The sequence below is a fragment of the Astatotilapia calliptera genome, chromosome 18 (genome assembly GCF_964374335.1).
Source record: "Astatotilapia calliptera chromosome 18, fAstCal68.1, whole genome shotgun sequence".
Classification (NCBI taxonomy): domain Eukaryota; kingdom Metazoa; phylum Chordata; class Actinopteri; order Cichliformes; family Cichlidae; genus Astatotilapia; species Astatotilapia calliptera.
The window spans coordinates 20,082,684-20,107,820 of record NC_137439.1 but is presented as its reverse complement, the minus strand read 5'-3'; the positions used below and the strand labels follow the sequence as shown (position 1 = coordinate 20,107,820).

Here is a 25,137-nt window from a genome sequence, read left to right as displayed (position 1 = left end):
CTGATTAGAGCTTAATTAGTTTTCCATATGAAAACATTGCTTTGTAAACTCACAAAGTCTTCACAAGACTTTACAACAAAGCCCTCTGGCACTTTTGTAGAGGGGACTCTGTCGATTTTTCATAAGCTGGACTTAGCAGGAATGCACCCAAACATCCACAAAGCAGAGAAAGAAGACACTGGGATTTAGCTGAGTTAGTGAGCTGACATACTGGAGTCAACAAATCATCTTATGGCTGGAACTGTGTCGGGGCAAAGACATCCTAGTGTAGCAGTTTGAGCCTGCTGGGCTTTAAAGAGGATTCATCAGTTGTGCTCTTTAACTAACAACCACTATATGTCCAGTGTAATGGTTAGTGAACGCATAATTTAATTAAAAAGCACAGTGTTGCTGCTCCACATAAGAGTAGGATACCTGACTTCATTAATGTTTAAATTCTGTGTTTAGTTTTGAATAATCTCCAGGTTGGTGCACTGTAGCCCCTCTGTCTGTATGATTACTAATTCTTTTTATCTGGACTGGCACATGACTGAACCGAAGTTTAGTCACAACCTCATTTCTAACAAAACTGTTACAACTTCCTCTGAGTTTATCCCTTATTTTCACACAATGAGCCCTAAGAAGTCATGCTGTTCCACCTGGGAGTTCTAGATAATAAACATGCTGCTATTTCTGTTTATATATATAAATGTAATAAAGTTATTTTAAACACCAGTGGCCCTGGGGTGGAAATAAATGATTTAAAATAATTGGGTTTGCAAAATAATGTAACAATACTTGCAATGCACAAATGCCGATGGCATTTTAGTTCTAAACTGAGTTGTAGTAGCTTTTTTTCATCGTACTTTGCATACAGAAAGCCTCATATTTTTTCCCCACTGTTGTTGTCACAGTGCAATAGAGCATCTTATTCCACACATTTGTGCTTTTTTGGTATTTGATTTAATGTAAAAACAAACTTTCTCAATGCTTTTTCATGTGAGCATTTACAGTTAACAAAGCAAACAAACAAACAAAAGAAAATATTTTGATTAGTCATGACTAATGGTTCATTAGTTATGATCACAGATAGTATAAAATGTGGACGTGGTTTCTGACGAAGTCACTCAAACCTGCATTCTACTCAAGGCCACCAGATGGCGATAGTGGTAGTTACAATACAACTTCCAGGATTATAGAACTCTGTGGGAAAACATCCCTCTGACTTGACATCTATCAACACTTTTCTCATAATTTTATGTTCTCAGTTACTAATTTCGGGGTCACGTTGTATAAAAAATCAAGTTTGTTTTGTAAATCTTGGTCATACCATGTGTCAAAATGAAGAATTATCTGTGGTATGAAACTTCTGGCTCATTGGCTAATGACCTGTCAGTCAGCTCGTTAGGTAATGATTATGTGCTTTTGCAGTCAGACCTGCCCCCCTTTATCATACCCAGGTTTTTGCAGCCAAAATGTTGACAGCAGGCTTCAAAATGGGACTTCATAAGCCAGTGGGCGATGTCATAGTAGATACATTATCCACTGTATCTAAGGAAACTGTCTAAAATTAAGATTAATATTATATTTTTTATGACAAGATGCACAGTATCCATATGAAATACAGAGTACAAAATCATAACACAAAGATGGCAGTATGCAAATGAAGCAGATTAAAACAGAGCTATTTTTTAAGTGCAAGAGTTACAGTGACAACAGACATTAAACATGAATGGTTTTTAAAGCCTTTTCAAATTAAAAAAAAAAGAGTTCCGTTTCCTTCATGAAAATAGGGAAGTGTGAGTCTATAGCTCAGATTAGCACAGACATGCACAGTAAGCATTTGAGGAAGATTGAGATGTGCAGCGCATGGGATAATCATAATCTACTGTCTTCTTACAAGTGCCATCAGACATGTTCCTTCATTTATTTCCCTTTATACAGAAAAGGAAATGTGTGTGTGTGTGTGTGTGTGTGTGTGTGTGTGTGTGTGTGTGTGTGTGTGTGTGTGTGTGTGTGTGTGTGTGTGTGTGTGTGTGAGACAGTGTAAAACCACTCTTTGACTTAGCTCAATTAGTGGAACCTAGTGGAAAGTATTAGCTGTAGCTAAGTTGCTACCAAAGCAGTAGGGTTTCATTAACCTTTTATCATAGTATCATACAGGATCACTGGACTTGTCATTCTGGCTGTTAAATTACAAAATAATTCTCATCTTTCAGGAACGATTTGGATTTTTTTCCTAGTCTAAAATGGTTAAAGAGTTATAGTAATGTGAAGCTCACATGGTAAAATGTAGGCAGAGCTGATTTTTCTGTGTTCAGATGGTACTGCTTTGTAAATACTTTGTGTTACTGTGATAAACTGAATATCCCCCATAAAGTATGTCTTCTCTTCTTTTAGAAACCATTGAGTTTTGTCTCTAGCAGAAACAGTAACGCAGCTACGGTCAGTAAAATAGTGCTTGTAAAATGGTCCTGCCACCAGAAAGGGTTAAATTGGCTTTACTGGCTAATTAAGCCAAAATAGTTATTGTGAATATATTTCACTGGAGGGAAATGAGTAGTACTGAACCTGATACTTGGGTTTTAGTCAGTACAGTAATGCATTGCAGTACAATACAAAAAGCCTTTTTATAATGGCTCTGCCTGAAGGTGCCATTTTGGCTGCTGCTATGTTGCGTTTTGTGGGCAGACGTAATAATATCAGCTAATTTAGAAGTTAAGTTAGCAAGCTACATCCATAAATTGTATGGGTGCAAAGGCACATATCTCATAATTACTGCAGTAACAGCATAAATCACTAACATTTCATTCAGGCCACACAAAAAGCAATTTTATTGGTTAAATAATTCAATTAAAATGCTCCAAAAACCATCAAGACCGCAAACATGGTCAAGAGGTCCTGTTCAGGGACTCCAATTAGCAATGGTGAGGAAAGAGCGGTGAGCTGTAGTGACCTGTTTCAGCAATTCTGTCCATCACAGCAGCCATGCACCCTACTTTAAGCCTCACCAGTACTCTGTCCAAATAAATTAGCTATTTAAAAATAAAATGTACCAACTGTACAGTTTCGGTGAAAGGGGATACTTTCCAGAAAACAAAACTATTCACGAACCATGTTGTAAATGTTTCTTTCAGCTAATAAGTTGGTCTCTTTAGTGTGTATGTGTATGGAAACGGGATTGCTTGTGGACTCCTCCAATTGTTGTGTAGGTCCTCAACAAAGACACCTGTGTTGTTTCTTGCTGCTCTCCTTTACTGCAAGACTAAAACAAAACAATAGTTTTTTTTTTTTTTTTAATATTTTTATTGAGAGACAAGTGTACAGTAGTTTACAATGACAACACAATCTGTTCCCCTCACATATTTTTTAGTTTTTCTTACATGAACAGACACAATAACACACACACAGGAAAACAAAACAAAACAATAGTAAGTAAACTCTCTCTTTTACTTTCAGACTGAGTGTATGCTATCTTCATATACAGTACGCATTGTTATTGTATGTTTGCATGGTTCATTAAGACTTGTGAGTGTTTTGTATCTATGTTTATTTGTATGTGTCTAATTTCTATGCTGAGTTTTGGGTTGTTTAGGGTTTTTGTTGTTGTTTTGGTACATATGTTTTGAGTATACAGACCAAACCAATATTTAATTACAGTTTTTGTATTTTTTACATTTAAGGTCAGTTTTTAAAGGTTTTTGTAAATTTAAAAAAAGTTCCCTGCTGCTTCCAGTTAAAAGAGAGTTTTTCCTTCCCACCGTCACAAAGTGCTCGCTCCTCAGCAGTCACTTGATTGTTAAAGTTTTCTCCAGAAAATTGTACAATATGGTAATATTGTAGTTCTGGGTTGTTTGGTGACCTTGTGGATGAGTCATTGATGCCTTCTTGGAGTAGTTTTGAGTGGACGACTACTGGAAAGGTTCCCCACTGTTCCAAGTTTGCTCCATTTGTGGATAATGGCTCTCATTGTTGTTCACTGAAGTCCCGAATCCTTAAAAATGCTTTTGTAACCTTTTCCAGACTTATAGATGCCAATGAATTTGCTTCTCTGCTGGATTCTTTTGAGACATTTTAGCCTACCTCTCTTTGCCAGACAAGTTCGACATAAATCATTTCTTGGTTCAATAGGTTTAGTAGAACTCAGGCCTGCGGGTGAACTGAACTCAGCTTTCCAAAACTAAAACTGGTTAATCATTTGTTTTCAATCATTCATCAAACAAATCAGTTTGTTTGATAAACTGGAACATTTAAATGCAAATATACAAAAGAAATTGCAAATGCTTTTTCACAACACTGTGGCTTTGTGAAAAGGACCTTGTGTTAAGAAATCAGATGAAAACATCATTCTCAATAAAAGCTTAGACATAAAGAAGACTCTTGAAGTGTTGGCTCAAATCAGGATTTTTTGTGTGACTCCCAAATCTGTGTCCATAAACCAGTGTAGCATGTGATGCTTAGTAATTCTGCACCAGTCCAACATAATAACTGTATCCCCCAGCTTAATCTTGCAAACTGAATGAGTAAGCTAATATACACTAAGTTGCTTCATATCTCCACTACAATGCTTTCTGTTAAAGATTAGACATACTTCTCCTAATTGGTTCTGACATCAGAACAGATCTAATCTAGCCTGGAAATTTTATTTCATCATTTTTGCAGCCTCGGCAGGTTCAGCTCAAAGTGTCATGTGCGCTGTTGTTTGACAATGTCAAATATTGCATTATAAATATATACAAAGTGCAGATATATACTATACTTTTGTGAGATATAGCCTTTGCTGCCTTGGTAACACACTCTCATATTTTGAAATATTATAATAAACAACAAAAGAGTTGAAACAAGAAAGAAAATGTCCCCACCTGCTGGTCCAAACGATGCTGTTTGCAAACTGGTCCGCCATTTTTCAAATGTATTTGCCATGAAAAAGATCCAAAGTTAATCCTCTGTAATTCCTAAATAATGTGGATTATAATTTGTATACAACTATCTTTGAATGCCTGGATTTGAATGTTTTTATTTCATAACTCATTTGAATACCTTAAACAAAAAGGGCCAGTGTCCAATTATATGGGCTGAGCTGTACAAGCCATATTTTGCAGTTGCCATGCAGTAGCTGAGATCTTAGTTTTGGTTTAGTGGAAGTTGGCACGTGTTTGTGAGTGGCTACAAGCATGAAGTAGCCTGTGTGACTTTGGCTGCAGAACAGCATTTTAGCCAGCAGCGAGAGGGTGACATGCTGGTTGGATATAAGGGGATCCCACTGAGAAAAACGATGCAGAGCAGGGAGCAGGGCACACTGGCTTAATCCTCAATCAGTGTGGAAGAGCTGAGCAAAGCAATAGGCACATGTGAGGGGAGGAACTAAACCTGAGGCACAGGAAACAAGAGGTTACTGGGAATTAAAAAACAAGAGTCACCCATGAGATTTAGATTTGGCTTGCCCACAGGCTACACTACCATGCTGGTGATGATTTAATGGAAAATGAGTTTAAATACTGCTGGAGGTGAAGACTGGATGAATCAAATGTCCAAGTCCACTGACCGAAGAGTTGGAGGAACCAATTAAAAAAGTGTCTGATCTTACCAAGAAATAACTTCATGCCATGGACGTACCTGGTGAGCTGATTGGGTGGCAGGCAGTTATTTTACACTTGTTGCTCTCTAATCTCGAGCCTAACCTGCTCCAGTCTGGGTTAGGTCTCAACATAAGTTGCCATGGCAATCTAACCTTGTAACTGAACCCCTTTCATAAATAAAAAGACACAGTTAACCTTGAATGTACCAGGAAATTAGCCCCAATCCCACTTTGAAATGAGAGCCTCTAGCTTGAGCTCTGTCATTAGTTAAAGGATACGTTTGGCACAGTGTCGATTATGAAGAAAATGTCACCCGATTACACATATCAGTTCCACATGACCGGAGAACCCTGTCGAATTGCGAGGATTACTTTAATGATCCAGTTGTGCATGTGACATGTTTTGTTTTGGTAAAGACTGAACAGATTAGCTTGTCTCACTGACCTTTATTCCACTGGTAAAGTCTGTGTTGCTCATCTATTTGTGCTTGACTCTAATATATTCACAAACTCCGCACAAGCTCATTACTTACCAAAGTTGTTTTTTGCTGACCAAACACATGAATGGATTATTATTGGATAATTAGAACATGCTGAAATCAAACAATGAATCTTAAAACTGCTGAACTGAAGATTTGCGAGTATTGTAGCTGTGCATTATAATAATGATAATAAAAACAATAATACATGGGTATAGTTGCGGTTGCACATATTTTTTTCCGCAGGCTCAGTTGTTTGATTTAGGATCCATGCTAGTCATTGCATAGTCTTTAAGCCTACATTTACAGCTAAGGACATGATGCTGTTCCCCTACCTTTAGGAGACATACATTAGGTGCTGCATCCAAGTCAGATTGGCAGAAAAAACATTTAGAGTCTTCTTCCATTGTTCTGCCATATTGGCCTAAACATGCAGTTATTTGAGAAATATTTTAAACAGACTCCATGCAATCTCGTGAATAAGTCCACCTCGTGATCCAAAAGCCTGTACAGCCACCTTTAGCAGCAATAACTTGAAGTAATTCTTTTCACTGTGACTTTCTCAGTCTCTCATCATCATTGTTGAGGAAATTTGGCCCACTCTTCTGGGTAGTGTTGCTTTATTTCATTGAGTATTACATTCATTTCTTGCACATCTCTCTCCTACCACATCATTTCAATGAGATTGAAGTCTGGACTTTGACTGGGTCATTGAGAATCCTTGATTCTTTTCTATTTGAGCCATTCTGTAGTAAGTTTTCTGCTGTGGCTGCGATCATTGTCCTGTTGCATGACTCAATTTCTGCAAAACTTTAGTTGTTGGACTCACATGGCCTCACATTTGACTCTAGCACACTTTGGTAGACAGATGGTTGACTCAGTGAGCGTAAGGTTGCCAGGTCTTGTGGCTTCAAAACAAGCCCAAATGATCAACCCTCCACCATCGTATTTGACACTTGGCATGATGTGTTTGTGTTGATATGCTGTGTTTGGTTTTTGCATATGTGATGCTGTACATTATGTCCAAACATCTCAACTTTGGTCTTGTCTCTCCAAAGTACATTGTCCCAGAAGTCTTTTAATTTGTTGAAATGCAACTTTACAAACCTAAGCTGTGCTACCATGTCCGTTTTAGAGAGCAGACACTGTCTCCTGGCAACTCTTTGAAAAAGCCACACTTGTTCAGTCCTGTTCTAATTATACTGTCATGAACTTTAACATCTAACATGCTAACTGAGGCCTAGAGTAGAGTCTGACATGTAGATCTGTTTTTTTCCATGCTCTCTCAGCATTGCACAGTCTGACCTTGTGGCAACTTTGCTGGGCTCCACACCAGCTAAAGTTCTGCTTTCATAGAGGTGTTGACACTTGCTAATGATCAGTTAATCAAGTGCAGTTGATTTCCAGCACCTGGCTGCCTCTTAATTCCTGTGGAAGAAGCAAGCGTGTACTGCAAATGTTTATGTATTGAGTACGGGAAATACACATTTTACTTTTGTCTACAATTAGTAAAAACACTAAACTGTAGACAACAGCTGATTCTCCTCTTTTTTTCTAAGCTAACCTTACAGAGCAGACGTTATCCAATTCCCGTGGTTGTTTTTTTTAAACAATTTCACTTAAAATTGCACCAATACTAAAAAAAAATCCTCCTCTTTGTAGATGATGATTAGGTCACGAGCAGTTGTCCAAGCATTTCACTACATATCGTACTGTGTATGACTGTGTACGTGACAAATAAAATTTGAATTTGAAATTTGAATTTGAATGATTAAAATTTAAAATGAACGTGTTATTGTTCTTCTGTGCCTACCTGTAATATTGCATAGGTTGGGTTGTTTTAGGTTCATGCAGGCCTGTTTTGTCTGTTTGAGAATAAATTAGAGGTCTTGTAGCCAAACCACACTGGCAGATTGTTATTACTGCCCCTGGCACTATTCACGAGTAGAAGTTGCATTTCAGTTCAGTTTTTAATGGCCTCCAATTAGAGGTGGAGAGACTTTGATAAGTTTAGGACATGGAGTTGGTTCTCCATTCTTCGTTATTTCATTGGAGCAAAATGGAGAAGGATTTTCACAGTAACCATAATCCCATTTGTTTAATATAAAATGTGACTCAAAAATGAGTGTCTATTAAGCAAATACATCCAAGCAAGTTAAAGACCCCGTGAGCAGTTCATTGTGTCATCAAATTTATGTAACAGCTTGCAGTCAGCGCTCACGAAACAAAAAGGAGAGTCAGACACCGATTCAGACTATTTGAATATTTTATTAATATGTAGAAAATGTATTAAAAAAGGAACTATATAGTACATGTTTAAGTCAAACTAGAGCTAAATTTGACAGTAATATCCAAGGTTATCCAACAATAATTCCTAGTTTCAGCTTACATGAGCGTTTCAAACAGTCAAGATCACATTTTATCAACATTTACATTTCCATGGCAAGATTTGTCAAATGAATGCAGTTACATTATCTGCCTATATAAGAGTTATTACCAACCACGGTGGCAATATCAGTTAAGTAATCTGTGAACACAAACCCAATAAATAAAAGCATTTTCTTTTTTTTTTGTTGTTTTTGTGTCACATCAGTCACAAAGAAACAGGAAAATAAATAGCAGTGAAATAAATAAAGGGAGCAGATATCCTCTCAAGTGAGTGGGCCAGTCGAGATAAATACATTACTGGGTAATTATACAATATATGGACACAAGGTCAATATTGTCCTATTGTGTCTACAGAGAACATCACCAACGTTTTAGCTAACTCAATGTAAATGGTTACCAGGAGAAAAAAAGAGAAGTGTATGATTTGTGATGTCTAGGACGGACAGGTTCCAAGCTTTGAAGCATTTGGCTCAGCCCTAATTATTATGCTGTCAGTATATCAGTAGCATAAAAAGGTCATATAATCGCCATAACATTGGTTAAAGGTGGTATCGTAACTTGTAAGAAGTTCAGTACGAGTCTTAAGTTTAAGCAATGGGGATAAAATGTACTTTTTAAACCGGATGCTGTGCAATAGGTGGAAAAGATTTTATAAAACACAGAATATAGACCAGATGTGGAAAAAAATATCAACACAACTTGATCTCAGGTAATGAGGGAAGGAAATAATATCAAGAAAATATTTCAGGCCCCTGTTTTTCTGTAGAATTTCATTGGATTTGTTTTCTCATGTAAATGCAAAGAAGAAGAATGGATGTGGATCTGTGGATGACGTTAAACAAAATGCTCGTTCTGTGAAGTTATTAACGGTTGAAGGATTATTGCAAAATAGAAAAAAATCAAAATCAATGGAAATATAACGTTAGCTTTCTTTAAGAGCACCTTATAATCCGCAGTGAGAGGTATTCCTCACAATGCAAATGATTTCTGTTCCTTTTCTGCTTCCCGACCTTTGTTCCTCGTACATAAAACCCAATGAGGCAAACTTCCTCTAATTAGTTAATGAAATAAGTACAGATAATTCTCTATTCTATTATAAATCACTACAGGAGATGGGCTGAAGCAGTTACTTAGACACTGAAACATAAATCAGACTCAGGAGAGATCATGTGATCACCTGACTTGGAGGCTGATAATCAAAGTGATCTATATCTTCTACCTAACAAACTTCAGGAGCACCTTTTACCCAGATCAACAAAGAAACGTGACTACAAATCAGATTGCAACGCATCCTCAGGACATATGGTTTTTACTGTCAGGCTCTTGATTGCATTTTAGTCCACATGCACAAGTCTCCCTCCAGCCTTCACCACAACACTGGTTAAAAATACAGCACTTAAAATGGAGATGTTCAAAAGGGCTTGTTGAATTAGTTTGCATCTTAAGGGGGAACACATCAAAAGCTGTTTTCAGCTCTATATCTACATGAGTATATTGTTAGTAGTTCATAGAGGGGAGAGTTACTAATATTTTAAAGTCTAAATGGGGAAGAAATAAAGACAAATATACAAAGTCGCAATAGGAGCCAAAGTCGCTTGCTCACTCCTGTGAGAAAAGTGAAGAAATAAAGAAAAGTTCACTTTCCAGCTGATCAAAAATTGAAAAAAACAGAATCAGATTATCAATCGTGAGACCAAATGTCGCTTGCAGTGATGGTGACATCGATTTCCGTGGACTGCTGTGTGGTTCATCTTCCGACTCCGCAGAGGGCATTTCCCCCCCCGAAAAGGGGCCAGCAAAACTCCAAGAAAACAACTTCAAGAAAACCAACTGGCTCCCAACATTTTGTGCGACTCTGTGAGCGGTGAATTAAAGCAAAATGTTTGGTGGGCACGCTGCAGATTACACCCGCCCAGCTAAAAAGGAATACAGGCTCAGCCGTGTTTGCTGATTTTGTTGTTTCACCAGGGAGCTTAAATTGTGAAGCGAGTAAAAGAAGAGCACAGAAGAAAGACTTGGCTCCTCTCCACCTACTGTTCTGCTTTCTTTGTTAGGTTCATTTTCAGCCAGCAGTGGGAGAGAGGTGGGCCAAAACATGCGCTGTACCCCTGACTTTCCCCTGCATAGAATTTAGCGATCATAATGCATAAAATTACGCCTGGGGACACAGTTACCATAAAAAGTCCCTGAAAAAGTGGGACTCTTATTAACACAGGGTGGAAAAAGCTGCTTCAGTGACTTTGGTGACTGGCATCTTTCCAAACAGCAGGCCGGGCCGTTATTATGCAGATCTTTGGTTAAATGTTGCATCTATCAGCGCCATCTCTGCAAGCAATCAGAGCATCTATAGCAGGGGTCAAAAAGCAATTAAGAGATTGTTATTTTTGGCCAAGAAGACGAGCTCGAAAAATCTAATGCCCATTAGCAACCGAAGAAATGAAGTGAATGACCAACAATAGCTTTGCTGTGTTCCCACTCACAGTGCAAATACTGTCTCAGCGTGGCCACCAGTAGTAGTAATAATAATAATAATAACAACGATAATAATGATAATAATAAGAGAATCGTTTTATTCTGCTTTAAAATCCATAATCCATAAGATAATGAAAAAAATAAAGTAGATGGTTATGAAGCTGCTGCTGGTGCACTGCTTTGTGAATGTTTTGTTTTTTAATGCTAATTATCCAGAAAATTAATATTAATTTTAATATAGGGTCAAAAACCAAGGCATCAAATAAATGGACTTTGTCACAATATCAGGTATAAAAATAGATATATATTTTACAGAGGGTTTTAAGGGCATATACAGGTTTTTTTTGTTTTTTCTTTTAGTTAAAAGTGTTATTTCGTAACGGTTAAAATAATGCTAGCTCTCACTCCTGAGGGCGCTTCTGAGCACATCGTAGGGAAAGACAAATCACGGATTAAAAGAAAAAAAAAACAAAGCTTCCTGGTTTGCCTTTCCTCTTGTTTTGTCTTTTTGTTTGTTTTATACAGCAAACAGAACCATTTTCATTCATAGTATTTAATAAATTACATACAGTGTCTTCTAACTTCTGGGCAGAAGTACAGCAGGGTAAGACAGCTAAAGCTGGGCAGGTGGAGAGATCAACAGAGTTCGGACATTGCTCGAGCCTCGCTGCTATTTTATGATTACATCCGTGGTTATAACATCTTCTTGTTAATGTTTTAATAAAATATTAGTAGATTTTTGTCATATTCTGCTTCTTCTTTGAGCCTCACTAACGTTGCCCTGCCGCGGTCACATCCCAGCCTGCTGCTCCTGTCAGTGAGGCACGCGAATAGCAAAAACTCAACATCCGAACTCCATTTATCCATGACTCTGGGCTGGATCGTGGCGATTCATCTATACAGGGGCAGACCGCCTCCTCTTGCTGCTGATGCTGCGGAAATTGAACGGCCTCATTTTCATCTCCACAAAGGGAATGGAGAACTCGTGGCCTTTCCAGTGGTACCAGTTGATACCCTGTAAAAAAGCGAGAAGTACAATTTGGGAAGCAGCTCGGATCAACAGGATTTTTTTCTTCTTCTTCTTTTATTTTTTTTTGAGCACATGAGATATGAGATATTTCTGAAGATGGAAAAGTTATGCTTCTATTTAAGTGTAGTTTTCATTTAAATGAAGCATTCAATCCAGGATGATAGGAATCCTGACTTAATAGCTAGCAAAAATACGACCCTGGTGTAATTACAGCCTGAGTCTAGCCTTTCTAATCCCCATCACCACCAACATTTTTTTCGCCTTTATGGCCGAACATCTCTGCTGCCACCTGTTCCCGTTTCATGTCATTAACAGATGAAGAGGAAGGCACGGGAGCAGAGTGGGAGAAGCGGCGATGCTCAAAAATCCTAATCACGGCTTCACACAACACATTGAGCCATTTCACTATGAAGCAAGCAAAACGAGGAATACCACACACCAGTCAGAAGGGACACGAAAAGCCCTCAATTATCCCACATCACATGTACAAAACACAAAAAAGTGTCCATTTTCGTGTTTGGCTGGGGTGCCAGTGCTTTTTTATTTTTAATCTCACATTTAACAATTTGTTCCGTTCCTTAAAGGAACTTGAAATGCTTGAATTGTTTGAACTTACTGGGAAATGAAAGCGTATCTCTTGACAAATTAGTCTCAAGCGCCATCCTCTTTCATTAAAATCAGACGAGTAGTGTAGCAGATTTGGTCCTTCAAATTTTGACCTTTCATTAAAAAACTCCTTCATCAAGATGGATGCTGGTAGCAAGTTCCATGTGATTTCATTTGCTAATTATTACCCTTTCATAATGACAAGTTTTAGCCTTTAATCACTGTTCTGTATTGGATCCCATTAAAGTGAGACTTGTAAATGCCAAGATACACTTTCAAAACGCAACCTTTTTCAAAAGATGGCACTTACTTTAAGGCTTGATTCATTCAAATAGCCAAAAAAAAAACACATTTTTAAAAACTTTCCCACTTAGAACTGGCACGTTCATGCAGTAAGGTTGAATGAAGTTTTCAAAGGATTCCTATTCTTGTGAACGTGGTATCCATTGCACACCTCGTGGGAGCTAATTTGGCACAAAGTTGATGTGGATTCAAGAATGAAGTCATTCAATTTTGGTCATGAAAGATCAAGGTTAGCGTGGTCTCGCAGAACACATTATGAAAAGATTTTAAAAAAAATATCTAAGAGGACAAAACTGTAACGTTTAAAAGATCAAAATTTAGCTGCAACATCAAAAATATTCGGCACAAACATTTGTTGGCCGATAATCTGAACAGAGGTATTTCACAACGACTGCAAAGCTCTTTTACTATTTGTGTGAAGATGTGGGCGAAGAACATCTACATGCACTATACGTCTAACTTCATGGCTTCAGTTTTAATCCCATAGCATCAGCTGGTGTTGACATTTCAAAAGTTTTCACCACGTATATAAAATAAGTTGGACATGGAAGCACACTTCAACTGACTCGCTGGCCAAAATACTCAATAACCCACAAAACGGCTATCAACAACTTTCCCTTCAACTACTTCTCATCTGTTATTTCTAATGGAAACACTTAAACTGTGCTGAATTTCATTCCCATTGCAATGAGCTGACAGTTAAATTTTCACGCTACAGTCATGAAAAGGAAAGCAGTGATTAGAGACCGCAAACAAATTATCGCATGTGTGTTGAATTTGCGATCGTGCTGCCTCTGAAACAGTTGCTTCCAGGACATCGTTCAGGTTTGTGACCACTTGCAGTCATCTGCATCTACCTTGACTTTGTTGCATCAAGGTGACAATAAAACGGCAATCAATTTGCAACCGAATGGGGTCAAGTTGCAATTTCAAGCGGTCTTGTGATAATGTGGAAATTGTCTGAGAGTGATTGGAGTCAGATTGTGGCTGTTTGGAGACAGGTTGCCTTCTTCCAGGCATTGCAAACTTTGCTGTAACAACTCACCTGATGCAAAAAAACCCCACAATTTTTCCTAATTGCAAGGAGGATGCCACCCTATTTTTACTGTAGTGTGACTCAGCCAGGTGATCCCAGAAGGAAAAATAGAGTGGTTTACATCATATTTTCTAACATAAACACAAATGAAATCAGCAAGCACAAAAAACAAAATAACTATCTCCGGTCGCACCGACTGAAGTTGTGTCCTGAACATACTGTCAAACTAGCATAAACCTCTCGGAGCTCAGGTTGCTCTAAGAGACTTCGTCATGTTTTAAATAACAAACACAATAGTTTTGCCCTCTTTTTAAAAAAAAAAAACTTGCACCACAAAATTGTCAAAATTATATATCATTCATTCAGGATCATTTCTTTTTCATCACTTAATATGTATATATGAGCACTGACCTGACTGTGCCTGGACTCGCCGTATTTGCCATTGAGGTTAGCCCGGTGGCAGTTCTTGTACCACCAGGCTCCTTTGTATGACAACGCACAGTTAGTGACAGCGATGTCATTGTCTCTGTCTTTTGTCGAGAAGGGCCGACCCTGGTGGTAGCTCAAAGAGTCACCTGGGATCACAACAGAGAGAGAGAGGTAGAGAGCTTTTAATATTAGTACTGCTTCCTAAGAAACACTGAACTTCTGTGAATAACAGCGGGACATAAATGAGCCAATAAAAGCAGGAGGGTGACAGGAAGATGTAAGAGGAAAAATGTCCCAACTTCAGGCTCTTTGAGTTTATCATGAGAGAGAGAGAATTACGATCATAAACATAAGGGCATCATGGGTAATTGTGGTATATTGTCACACTAACAGACTGAGTGGACAGGAATGGAAATGTGGAGGAGTGCTGAGGCAGGTTTACAACGACAAAAAAATGGCAGAGGCATAGGGACAATTCTGACATAAAATGAGGGTCATATAGCAAAAACTGACAGCGCTGAATGTCACCACTGGCTATTTTGGGGTATATATATATATAAATATATATATATATATATATATATATAATACATATAAATTACCAGCTGTGCCATTGTATTCTCCTATCCTGAGCTTGTAGAGATTTCTTGCATCTCCAATGGAGAACTTGTCATAATTAGCGTAGACTGACTCCTGTCCGTCCCTCATGTCAATCCTCAGCTCATAACGTCCCTGAGCGGCAATCTTCTGGATGTTGTCTAGACCTGCAGAGAAATGTGCAATTTTAGATTCAAACTGAGTTATATTTCCCGTCTGAATTACCCCAACATTCGATCACCAAAAAAAAAAAAAAAGATTTCAGGTTTAGTCAGACTTTCCTGTAACAGAAACATCACCAAGATGTGCAAGCATAGGCAATAATGAGCAGTAGCAGATTTAAATGAAGACTGTGCTGCCGAGATAAGGCAAAGCCCTTAAAAGAATTCACAGAACAATTTACAATTTGTTGTTTGCAAACGCCTAATCGCCCCGAGATGTTCTCATGTGACTGCTTTAACCACCTGTTACAATCTTCACAGGCCCGATGTCAAGCGTCTTCATCAGCTGGCCTTGTGGCTCTACTGGATATGATTGGCAGTGTCGGCCGGTGGACACCGTCACCACCAGCCCTCCGGCAAATGCCAAGTTTGCGAGATATGCAGCTTTGCTCTCTATCTTAAAGGTAGCAGATACGGGGGGCTCGTTTGAGCCCCGACAGCCGATAAGGCCCCGCACTATCCTGAGCGATTGGAACTGCCTTCGCTATCAGATTACAACAAGCACCCATTTGGAAAAAGAGCCTCCTTCCCTGCTTAACCTCCGACAGAAACACACATGCACTTTTTCTGAACCCTTGGAACATTTTGAGCAGCAAATAAATAAAATAAAATCCCCAAGCCTTCGCTGATAAGAAGTAGGAAGTCAAAATCGGGGGAGAGCAGGGAAACTAAATCTGCTGTAATATGTCAATGGAAAGTAGATAAAATCTATGTTACAACCCAAAGGCACTTAGGGTGACAGGGGAAAAGCTATTGTTATAATAAAACTGTGTTTAACACTCAGTCATCTCTAATATCCATAGCATATCACCGCATTATCAGCAATTAATCTGTCGCACATCGTTTTTCTTTTTTCTTCTTCCAACACTTTTATGGGATGAGACTGCTCTATTCCAAACTGAGGCAATTAAAAATGCATTGTGAAACACTATTGCGCTCTTCTCCTATTATACTACCAATATTACCATCTCATCAAATTTTATTACCACTACATTTCTCTCACAATGAAGTAGAAACAAGGAATAGGGGGATTAAAGAAAAATCGAGAGCAGGGGATAATGATCGCAAATCGCACACAGTCGCTGTGCGTTTCTCTCCATTATGACATCATCAAACTGGCATTGGATTCGGGATAAACCGGTTAAGGTCAGCGGGGGTGGGGGAGAATAGATTGGCCTAGAGCTGCAATAAAAATGGCTGTTCTCAAGCTGTAACGGATAATAATGAAAGTTCAATTTCCATATTCTTTACTGCTGGCCCGTTAAGTGCTCCTTCTTTTCAGTTTGAGTGGATTTAGTATCAATGTTTATGGTTGGTATATTGCTATTCTGTGTGCAGAGGCAGTGATTAGCTAAATGTTCCCTGCAATGGCTCTCCAGGGCTAAGACGGTGACCTAATCTCTTGAAAGAGGAGTGAAGGTCACCTACTCTGGAACTGCAGTGACCATCTGTAGGACGATAACCTTCACGTTTTTATGAGGATAGACTTCTTTACACAGTGAAAAGTGAAATGAGAGCGACTACAGCGCCAGAATGAGACGCAACAGAAACATAGCAATTAGCTTAATTGATATGAACACAGCTCCCTGTAACATTTAGGAGTGCAGGGATATTCCGATCAGTGATTTGGGAGGAAGTAATGTCCATTTCTACTTGTTTATTTTGGCTAGCAACAGATGTCTATGTATAACACATAATATACTCCAAAAAATGCAACATTCGCTGTGTTGGGGCTTGATGAGGGCAGCGATTAAAACCAGCATTTCATTTCACAATCAGCTTTGCGAAGCAGTGTAATTCCTGTCATCAGAGACTTTGCTCGTTCAGGAGAAACAAGTTGACACTGGGCCTTATGTAGAGTTTGATTGATTTTTACATGCATTTTAGGCAGTAAAGACATTAAAAGACAATTAGTGTTATTGACCAGGGGGGCAACACTGCATATTGCAAGGAAACCCTGAGGATTTTGTTCTTAAATTAAGCATTCATTACAGTTATAAAAGTAGGCCTTACATCAGTTACACCACAAATTTCACCGACCCCAGAGTGATCATTTTCCTCCGCCTCCTCGGATCCTTTTCACACATAATATTTTCATAACACATTTCAAAAACCTGCGATATATGTAGTGATGGCTGCACTCTGATCAGCAGTTTCATTTTCATGGTGTCTGTAGGTGGATACCGGATCATGCTGTCATGGTGTTACGAGGGCAGCTGAAGAGCAGAAAGCCATCAGTAATGTTTCTGGTGATTCCTGTGCTAATGGTTTCCTGCTCACAATAATTTTAACCCGTGGATGAACAGAAAAAAACTGGAGTTAACTGGAATAAAAACTAACAGCGCTAATACAAAAAGTAATACATGGAAGAATTTGTTCCAATCTTCTATTGTCCAATTTTAGTGGCCTATGTGAACTATAGCCTTGATTTCTCTGTCACACACACGCATTGTGTGTTCAGAGATGCTTTTTTGCATACCTTAGTTGTAATGAGTGCTACTGAAATACTATACCATTCTATTTGGAACCAAAGCCCATGCCACATTCAAGTACATCTCCTTTTTTCCCCATTCTGATGTTTGGTTTGAACTTCAGCGAGTCCTCTAGACCAGTGGTCCCCAACCTTTTTTGCGCCATGGACTGGTTTATGTCTGACAATATTTTCACGGACCGGGCTTTAAGGTGTCACGGATACAAACAACAAAATGAAACCAGTACCGGTACCAAAAAATGAAGAAGATTTATTCATAACACATGGGAAAAGACCCAGGGAAACCGAGTTAATGATAAAAACGATTAAAAAATAACACTTAAAAACCAATAAAAACCCTGAAAACGATGAATTTCACACCCAAGCCTCGACTCTCGTGGCCCGGTACCAAACCCGGGGGTTGGGGACCACTGCTCTAGTCCATGTCTACATACCTAAATACACTGAATTGGTAACATGTGATCAGATATTTGTGCTAATGAGCAGCTGAACAGAACCTAATAAAGTGTAAATAAAATTAAAAACTATAAAACTAAAATAAGTGTAATACACTAAAGAAATTAGTGTTCTGGTCTCAACATTTTGTGTTAAGACCTGTAAAGCTGAGGCTTCTGTGTGCTGTGCTGTCAGCATATCTGTCTTGCTTTATGGGGGCGCTCTTGACGCTCCACACCCTGAGGTTACATTAAGCTCCTTTTGTGCACCGAGGACAAAGTTACAGCGCAGCCAGAAGAAATAGGATGGAATGGGGGAAAGTGTATCCTGGGAGGCACCTAGAAAGTAAAGGAAGACCCTGGAGATGAAGGTACCGTTCTACGGGGCCTGCTCAGAATCGGCGAGAGGGCAAATTATAGCTGATTCAGCTGTAGTGGAAACAGGTCAGATGAAATGTAGTCACTGAGCCAGATACGCTCAGGCATCTTTAGACTGTATTGTACTGACATAGCCATTAAAAACAATCTTTCAGATCTGTGCCAGGAAGCTTTTATGCGATGCCTTCAGGTGCCTCCATCAGAAAGAGAAAAAACATTCCTGTCACTTTATAGTTCACTATCCACACTCAATACTTAACAGTGTGCAAAGGAGAGGGATTTCTCTCTTTATTCTATGTGTGTGTGTGTGTGTGTGTGTGTGTGTGTGTGTGTGTGTGTGTGTGTGTGTGTGTGTGTGTGTGTGTGCAGTATCATCCTACAAAAATATTTAATATTTTTATCAAAAGCTCTTTGCTTCCGGGAGTAATTTCCTCTCTTCTTTGTTGAAATACAAAAACAGATAAATTATTAATTCATACCAGCAGACAGCAATCCAACTTTTCCTGTTGAGATAAAGAGCTACCTTTGAACGCGCTCTCTTGTGTGCATAACAGTAACAGGAACAGCTGACAATATTATTTAATTCGGCTCAACAACAACTCAAAATAAATCTTTAAAAATAGCCAGCGTGAAACCCCCACCCCAAACAAATCTGATATGCTCAACAAGAACTGTACACTCTTTTACTGGATTATATTATATTGTCAGCTCATGATGGGTTAGATTTAAAAAAAAAAAAATCCCTTTATGCTTTTACCTATTACAGCGTGCTTAGTCACAAATGGATGCCGCAGCTATCTTGCATTATTATCCAAAATGTGTCATCAAAGTAGCAGGCTTCCTTCTGGCGATAATGCAATGCCGTAAAATTTCCCCGCCGTGTTATTTCTTTCTTTAATCAAAAAGTTCAAAAAAGCATTCCACTCAAGGTCCTGATTCACTTGATGAAATATTCATGTAATATTTTTCCTTTAATCATCTGCACCAAAACAATAACACAAAAACTGGCCCATGAAGAAACATGAGTCATTTGCACATTTTTTAATGAATATAATTATTGTTTCATAATGAGATTTGGAGGGGGGGGGCTGGGTGAAAAGTATTCAGCCGTCCATCAAAGCAGTGAGGACGTTCTGTTGTTTTTGTCTTTGGATCAGAGTGACGCTAAAAAAACAATTACCAAGTCATTTCGGAGAGAAATGAGCTTTCAGAGATTCCAGTAATGAATCGGATAGACTTTGTGAAGTCAAGTGCTAAAAGACGAGATGAGCGGCGTGACTCTCTGTCTTTGCACAACGTGAAAAATCTGACGAGAAGGGCTTTACAGCCTGCACAAAATATTGAAGACATCTTTCCTCTCCATAAAACAGATATATCAATTGAAACCAAGTGAAAGCTATGAACCTCTATTGATTGTACCTATTAAATCCACCTCAGTCATGGGGGACAGGGTGTAGACAGAGAGAGTGTTACAGCCTTCAGAAAACTGCAGCAGAAATTGAACAAAATGGGTGGCAGCTTGCAGCTCAATATTGCCCATAAAATGCAGCTGAAATATATTGGGCAGGGTGACAGGCTGAAATACGACGGTGGCAGACCTGACCTTACCTGTGAAATGTGCGATTCACCTACAAGTCAATCAGTGTCAGTTTTTTTTCCAAGAAAAACAAATAAATGCAGATAATCTCACCCCTGCCACCTTAACCTCACCGAGTGATGCAACATATGTTTCTAGCCAAGCCCGCAGACTTTCAGAAACTCAATATGTTTTTTTTCTCTGTCTTGCATTTGACAACTAAACATAATGAGTGAACCTTTGCTTTGGAACCACAGTTTATATAATCGTTATCTAGTGGGAGATTTACCAAGCCAGAACTCATCCTCCAGGTTTCCAAAGCCGACACGATAATCACTCCACTTCCTGGAAAAGTCCGTCAGGCCGTTCTGACGACGCTGGAATACCTGCAGAACAATAAGGTTTATTGAAACCGTTTGAACCACACGGCTCATAGGAATTTGTCTTGGCGTGTTCACATATAACAACACAAGACGCATCTAACAAAACTCTATGGAGGTTATAGATCAACCAATCAAAGTAGTACATCCTATACTCAGATTGGTACATAATTATACACTAGCTGTCTTTACACCCACTTACAATCCAGCCTCCTTCATCCGTGGTCATGTCACAGTACACCTGCACCCCCTGGCTGGGGTCTCTGTTGATGTAAATGGTGTAGATGCCGCTCAGAGTCTCTCCATTTAGCAGGTGTTGGGCGCAGTTCTGAGGTGTCGCAAATAGGCGACTCCCTGGAAAAAAAGGCGGAGGACCAGTGATGAGAAGTTAAAATTTGCTTGCTGTTCCCCATTTTGACTTAAAAATATTCAGCTTGTCAAAATGTTGCTCTATTACAGTATTTAGAAGCTTGTTACTTTAGATATTATATCAAAGGCGTGCTTTTAAACATCATTTATTAAGTATTTTTTGCCTTAAGAAAATGAGCTCTCCCCTGACTCTAACTTCCTCTAACAACTTGTGGCCATCATTTGGTTGAATTTGTTGAAAAATTGCAAAGGATGTGTCATGCAATGTAATTTGCTCTGCAGGTCAACAGTCGTTCTCAGGACTTTGGAGGCAACACAGAGAATAACCAGAAACAATTGTTAGGCATTGAAGTAAAATCAGAATTTGTCACTTTTACAAGCCTGGCAGTTTGTGCCAATGCTGGAGTCATCTGTGTAGGTTTACAGTTATCCGGTTAAAGGTAGTCTTGAGAGTTTGAAAAGAAGCCAACAGGACTCCAGTTAGAGTCATTCACACCTAGCTCCTATGCTGGGTAGTTAACAATTTGCTGTGTGAGCATGGTACGTTCCATCTGAAGAACACTGACCAGGCCCGCTCTATGAACGTGCTATAGCTTGTTTTTAAGTGCAAAAAACCAACCAATGGCTGTATTGCTGTAATGCTGGCTCTACCTTACTGAGGAGCAAAACGTTCCTGTTTTTCTTTACTTTTTCAACTTTACTGTTGGAATGCTCTCAGGTTAGGAGTGACGTCACTCCCAGCTCTGGCATCTGACTTCAGAGGCAAACAGGAGACAGGATTAACATCATCTACAAAAGAATCCAGTCTTTCTAGTAAAGTGCTTCTGGTCAAAAGGGAATATGACCAAAGTCTAGGGAAATCTAGGGCATGATTATCAGGGCATTAAGTTCACTTACAAAGTATTTCTGTGTCTTATATTTTGAGGCCAGTAAATTTGCTGTCAGTTTCAATCTATTCAGAAACTGCTGATGCAGCAGGTTGCAACAACATGAACTTGGTGTTTTGAAATTGGATGTGACAAGAGAGCGGCTGGGTCTGACTGTGAGAGCACACACTCATTGGCTAACAACCTAGCATAGGCCTCAATTTTTTATTCAGTACAACCCAAAATGAGTACAACTTACTCATCAGGTGTTTACAGACGTTTAGTCAGAAAGCTGTTTTCTATAGCTCTGGGTGTATTTCTGTCACCACAGGTGTCGCCACCTGGTGGCCAATAAAAAGAACAGGCATTTCTAAGATGGCTTAACTTTTCAGACCATGGCGCGATGTCTATCCTTTTTGATTGCTAGTGATATGTTTGTATGCCACAGATGTTGTGATTTATTCCTGCTGCTTTATGATGCTTCCTGACGCATCAGACATGCTGTCACACAATAAAAATTAAAGCACATTATTCATACAGCCACCCTGCAGGTGCAGCCTAACAGTAATTTTCTCTCACTAAGCGATGGGGTAAGGATGGAAATTGTGCTTGACTTTGGGGAACCATTACTGTGCACGTCTGTTAGAGTAACTGTAATGCAAAATGCAGCGAAAAGTCTCAGGGGCCAAGAAAACTCTACACATTAGTATTGCTTTCCCAGCTTCAATTAAAGAATACAAATGCATTACGTGTGCGTGTGATTGAATGAGTGCATTCTGTACCTGTAGTAAAGGTGGTAGAGACTACAGCGCTGGTGTCTAGTCCCCTCGCAGCCTGGAGCTTGACGGTGTACTCTGTAGTCTCGGCCAGTCCCTCCAGTCGAATCCATGTGTCCTCTGCATCGAGAATCAGCTCCTAGTGCACACACAGGACCAAATTCACTCGCGTAACGCATACTGTGTGAGGGAGACGATGTCCGATAAAGAAACTACATTCTGTAAAAGTAATAATTTAATGTGCATTCAGTACAAACCTCAGGGTAAAAATAAAACTGTGAAATTAAATTCTGAGACCTTCAGATATTCGTTTTTAACACATGACAGCTGGACTTCAGGCCCAGTGGCCCATGGGGCGATCGTGGCTCAAAGAGTTGGCAGTTCATCTTGTAACCGGAAGGTTGCTGAACCCGAACTCGAACCCCGGCTCGGACAGTCTCGGTCGTTGTGTCCTTGGGCAAGACACTTCACCTGCCACCTACTGGTGATGGCCAGAGGGGCCGATGGCGCGATATGGCAGCCTCGCTTCTGTCAGTCTGCCCCAGGGCAGCTGTAGCTACAACCGTAGCTGCCTCCACCAGTGTATGAATGTGAGAGTGAATGAATCGTGGAATTGTAAAGCGCTTTGAGGGCCCCGAAAAGCGCTATATCAATGCAATCCATTGTATATTCTCATGCTAACAGAAACAAATGAGGAGTATAGCAAAGAAATTAAAACTGCACATTAGGTGAAACTTAAATATTGTACGAGTTATGGTAACACTTCCTTTGTTTTCACAGGTGAAAGTGCAAGAGAACATGCAAAAATTTAAAGAGCAGAGGAAGTGAGAAACAAGAGATGCTAAGGGCGGGGTGGGTGGGGGAAATGAAAGACTTTTATCAGACAGCTGCGCTGAGAAGCTGCAAAGCAATCAGGAAACAAGAATTTCTATTTTAAGGCGTGACACCACAGTGCAGTCGCTTCCTTTGTCTTTGTCTCGAGGAGCCAAGACGTTTGACCGATTTGTGAGCGTACTTTCTGTGACACCAGTTTCTTACATGTGGCATGAATCCAATGGCATGAGGTTTGACCGATGAATACAAACTTGTGCGTCTACGTGTGTGTGTGTGTGTGTGTGTGTGTGTGTGTGTGTGTGTGTGTGTGTTACAGTCTGGCCTGAGTACACATTAAATATAAACAAGAAAAAATGAAATATTCAGCCGGTTTGGCCGGGGAAAAAAAATCATACATTCTGAAGCAATGTGTCCATGTGAATTATGCAGGGAAGCAGCTGGTAAACGGTGTCTCTCAGTCTCAGAGGATCTGTCATTGTCCCGCTGGGTTTTCAGGGTCAAGATAAGATTTTTATTGCAAGTGAGCAGCCCCGTCTTATCAAGGCTAATATATACCTACGTGCGCTTGCTATCGATTGTGTACGTGTAGCCGAATGGTTGGATGTTGTCCTTGTGTAAGATCTTTATCATTCCAGGCATGACCATTACTGATACATGTATTTACAAACTGTTCTGTTCATCAGATAAGAAATTAATCTCAAAGCTACTTTGTGTAAATTATAAGAGCCCATTATCTCGCTAAGAGGAGAAGCTGATTGAACAGCTTTAAGGCTCACCACTATGTGGTTAGATTACTGCTGAGGTAAGACCGAAGCGAGAACGAGCCACACCCTAAAGCAGAGACTGAAAGAGAAAAATCTTAAAAGCACTTCAGTCTGTTGCTGTTGCTTTTATGGGTTGAATGACTCATGTGTTGTTCAATACCCTAAATTCATGATGCTATGAACAATCGTTGTTTACGCAGCTCATAGCAGTGAACAAAGAATGAATAAATAAATCATCACATCTGAATAAATGATAAAAGACAGGGTTCACACAGGTGCTGAAATACTTGAGAATGCTTGAATTTTAATGTGGTGTTTTCAAGGCTTTATAAGAGCTTGGATTTTGAATAAAGCAACTGAAACTGAAACAAAGCAACTGAAACTTCGCTGCCATATCTGCCTAAATAGATTGCTTTTTAGATAAAGTAAATAAGCCCGAGGGAGGATAATTACTTTTGCCTTTTACAACAAACACAGACAACGCTCGAGGCTCACTTGCCACCTTAATCTTTTCGTGCGTGGCGTCAAATGTGATCTGCCGGTGTTTTTGGATGCGCGTCCTGTGATGCAACGTGAGCAGGAGATGACAACATGTCAGGATGTTGCTGTTTAACTTAGTGAGGGCTTAAAAATAACAACCGCAAATCGTGGTCGAAAAGAGGAGCAAATACTCAAAAGTCTGCAAAAAGAGCACGCAGCCTTTCACAGTAAGAGAGTTTGCGTTGTAAAAGATGAACCGCAAGTTTTTATTTATTTCTTTTTATTATTCAGTTTGCTAAATTATACATTTCTCGAATCTGTACCCCATCTGGCAATGTTAACACACAGACTCCTGAGGATGAAATGGACTGTGATGTTTAGCAGCAGAGAGTCAGTCTCCAGTGAAATTCCTAAAGCTTTTATTTTTTTTAGCTGTAAACTCTTCACACTTCACTCACTCAGCTCTGGACTAATCTGATCTTTCTCACATTGCTAACTCGGTCAAGTCTCTGAACTCTTTCCAGTCATTAACATCTGGAAAAACACCCAGGGCATTGTTGCCTGATGTCTGAAGAAACAGATGTACATATATAGCTTTTGTGTGTGTATATTGATCTATATTGATTTTTCCTCATATCACGTGGCATTACACCAGCAGTTGTACTATAAAA

The 25,137-nt window shown here is 39.4% G+C and overlaps 1 protein-coding gene across 4 annotated transcripts in view; it reads right to left on the bottom strand.

The window, feature by feature from the left end:
- Positions 1-8,284: 8,284 nt before the first annotated feature.
- Positions 8,285-25,137, bottom strand: part of tnr (tenascin R (restrictin, janusin)) — a 211,613-nt gene continuing 194,760 nt past the window's right edge. For all 4 annotated transcript variants that reach the window (XM_026149494.2, XM_026149492.2, XM_080293389.1 and 1 more), the window contains 6 exons: positions 22,395-22,527; positions 20,580-20,731; positions 20,287-20,383; positions 14,903-15,064; positions 14,283-14,446; positions 8,285-11,911 (listed from right to left, as the gene is read on the bottom strand). In XM_026149494.2, the coding sequence (XP_026005279.2) occupies positions 11,792-11,911; positions 14,283-14,446; positions 14,903-15,064; positions 20,287-20,383; positions 20,580-20,731; positions 22,395-22,527 (828 nt within the window). In that variant the 3' untranslated portion in view covers positions 8,285-11,791. The remainder of the gene's footprint in view (positions 11,912-14,282; positions 14,447-14,902; positions 15,065-20,286; positions 20,384-20,579; positions 20,732-22,394; positions 22,528-25,137) is intronic.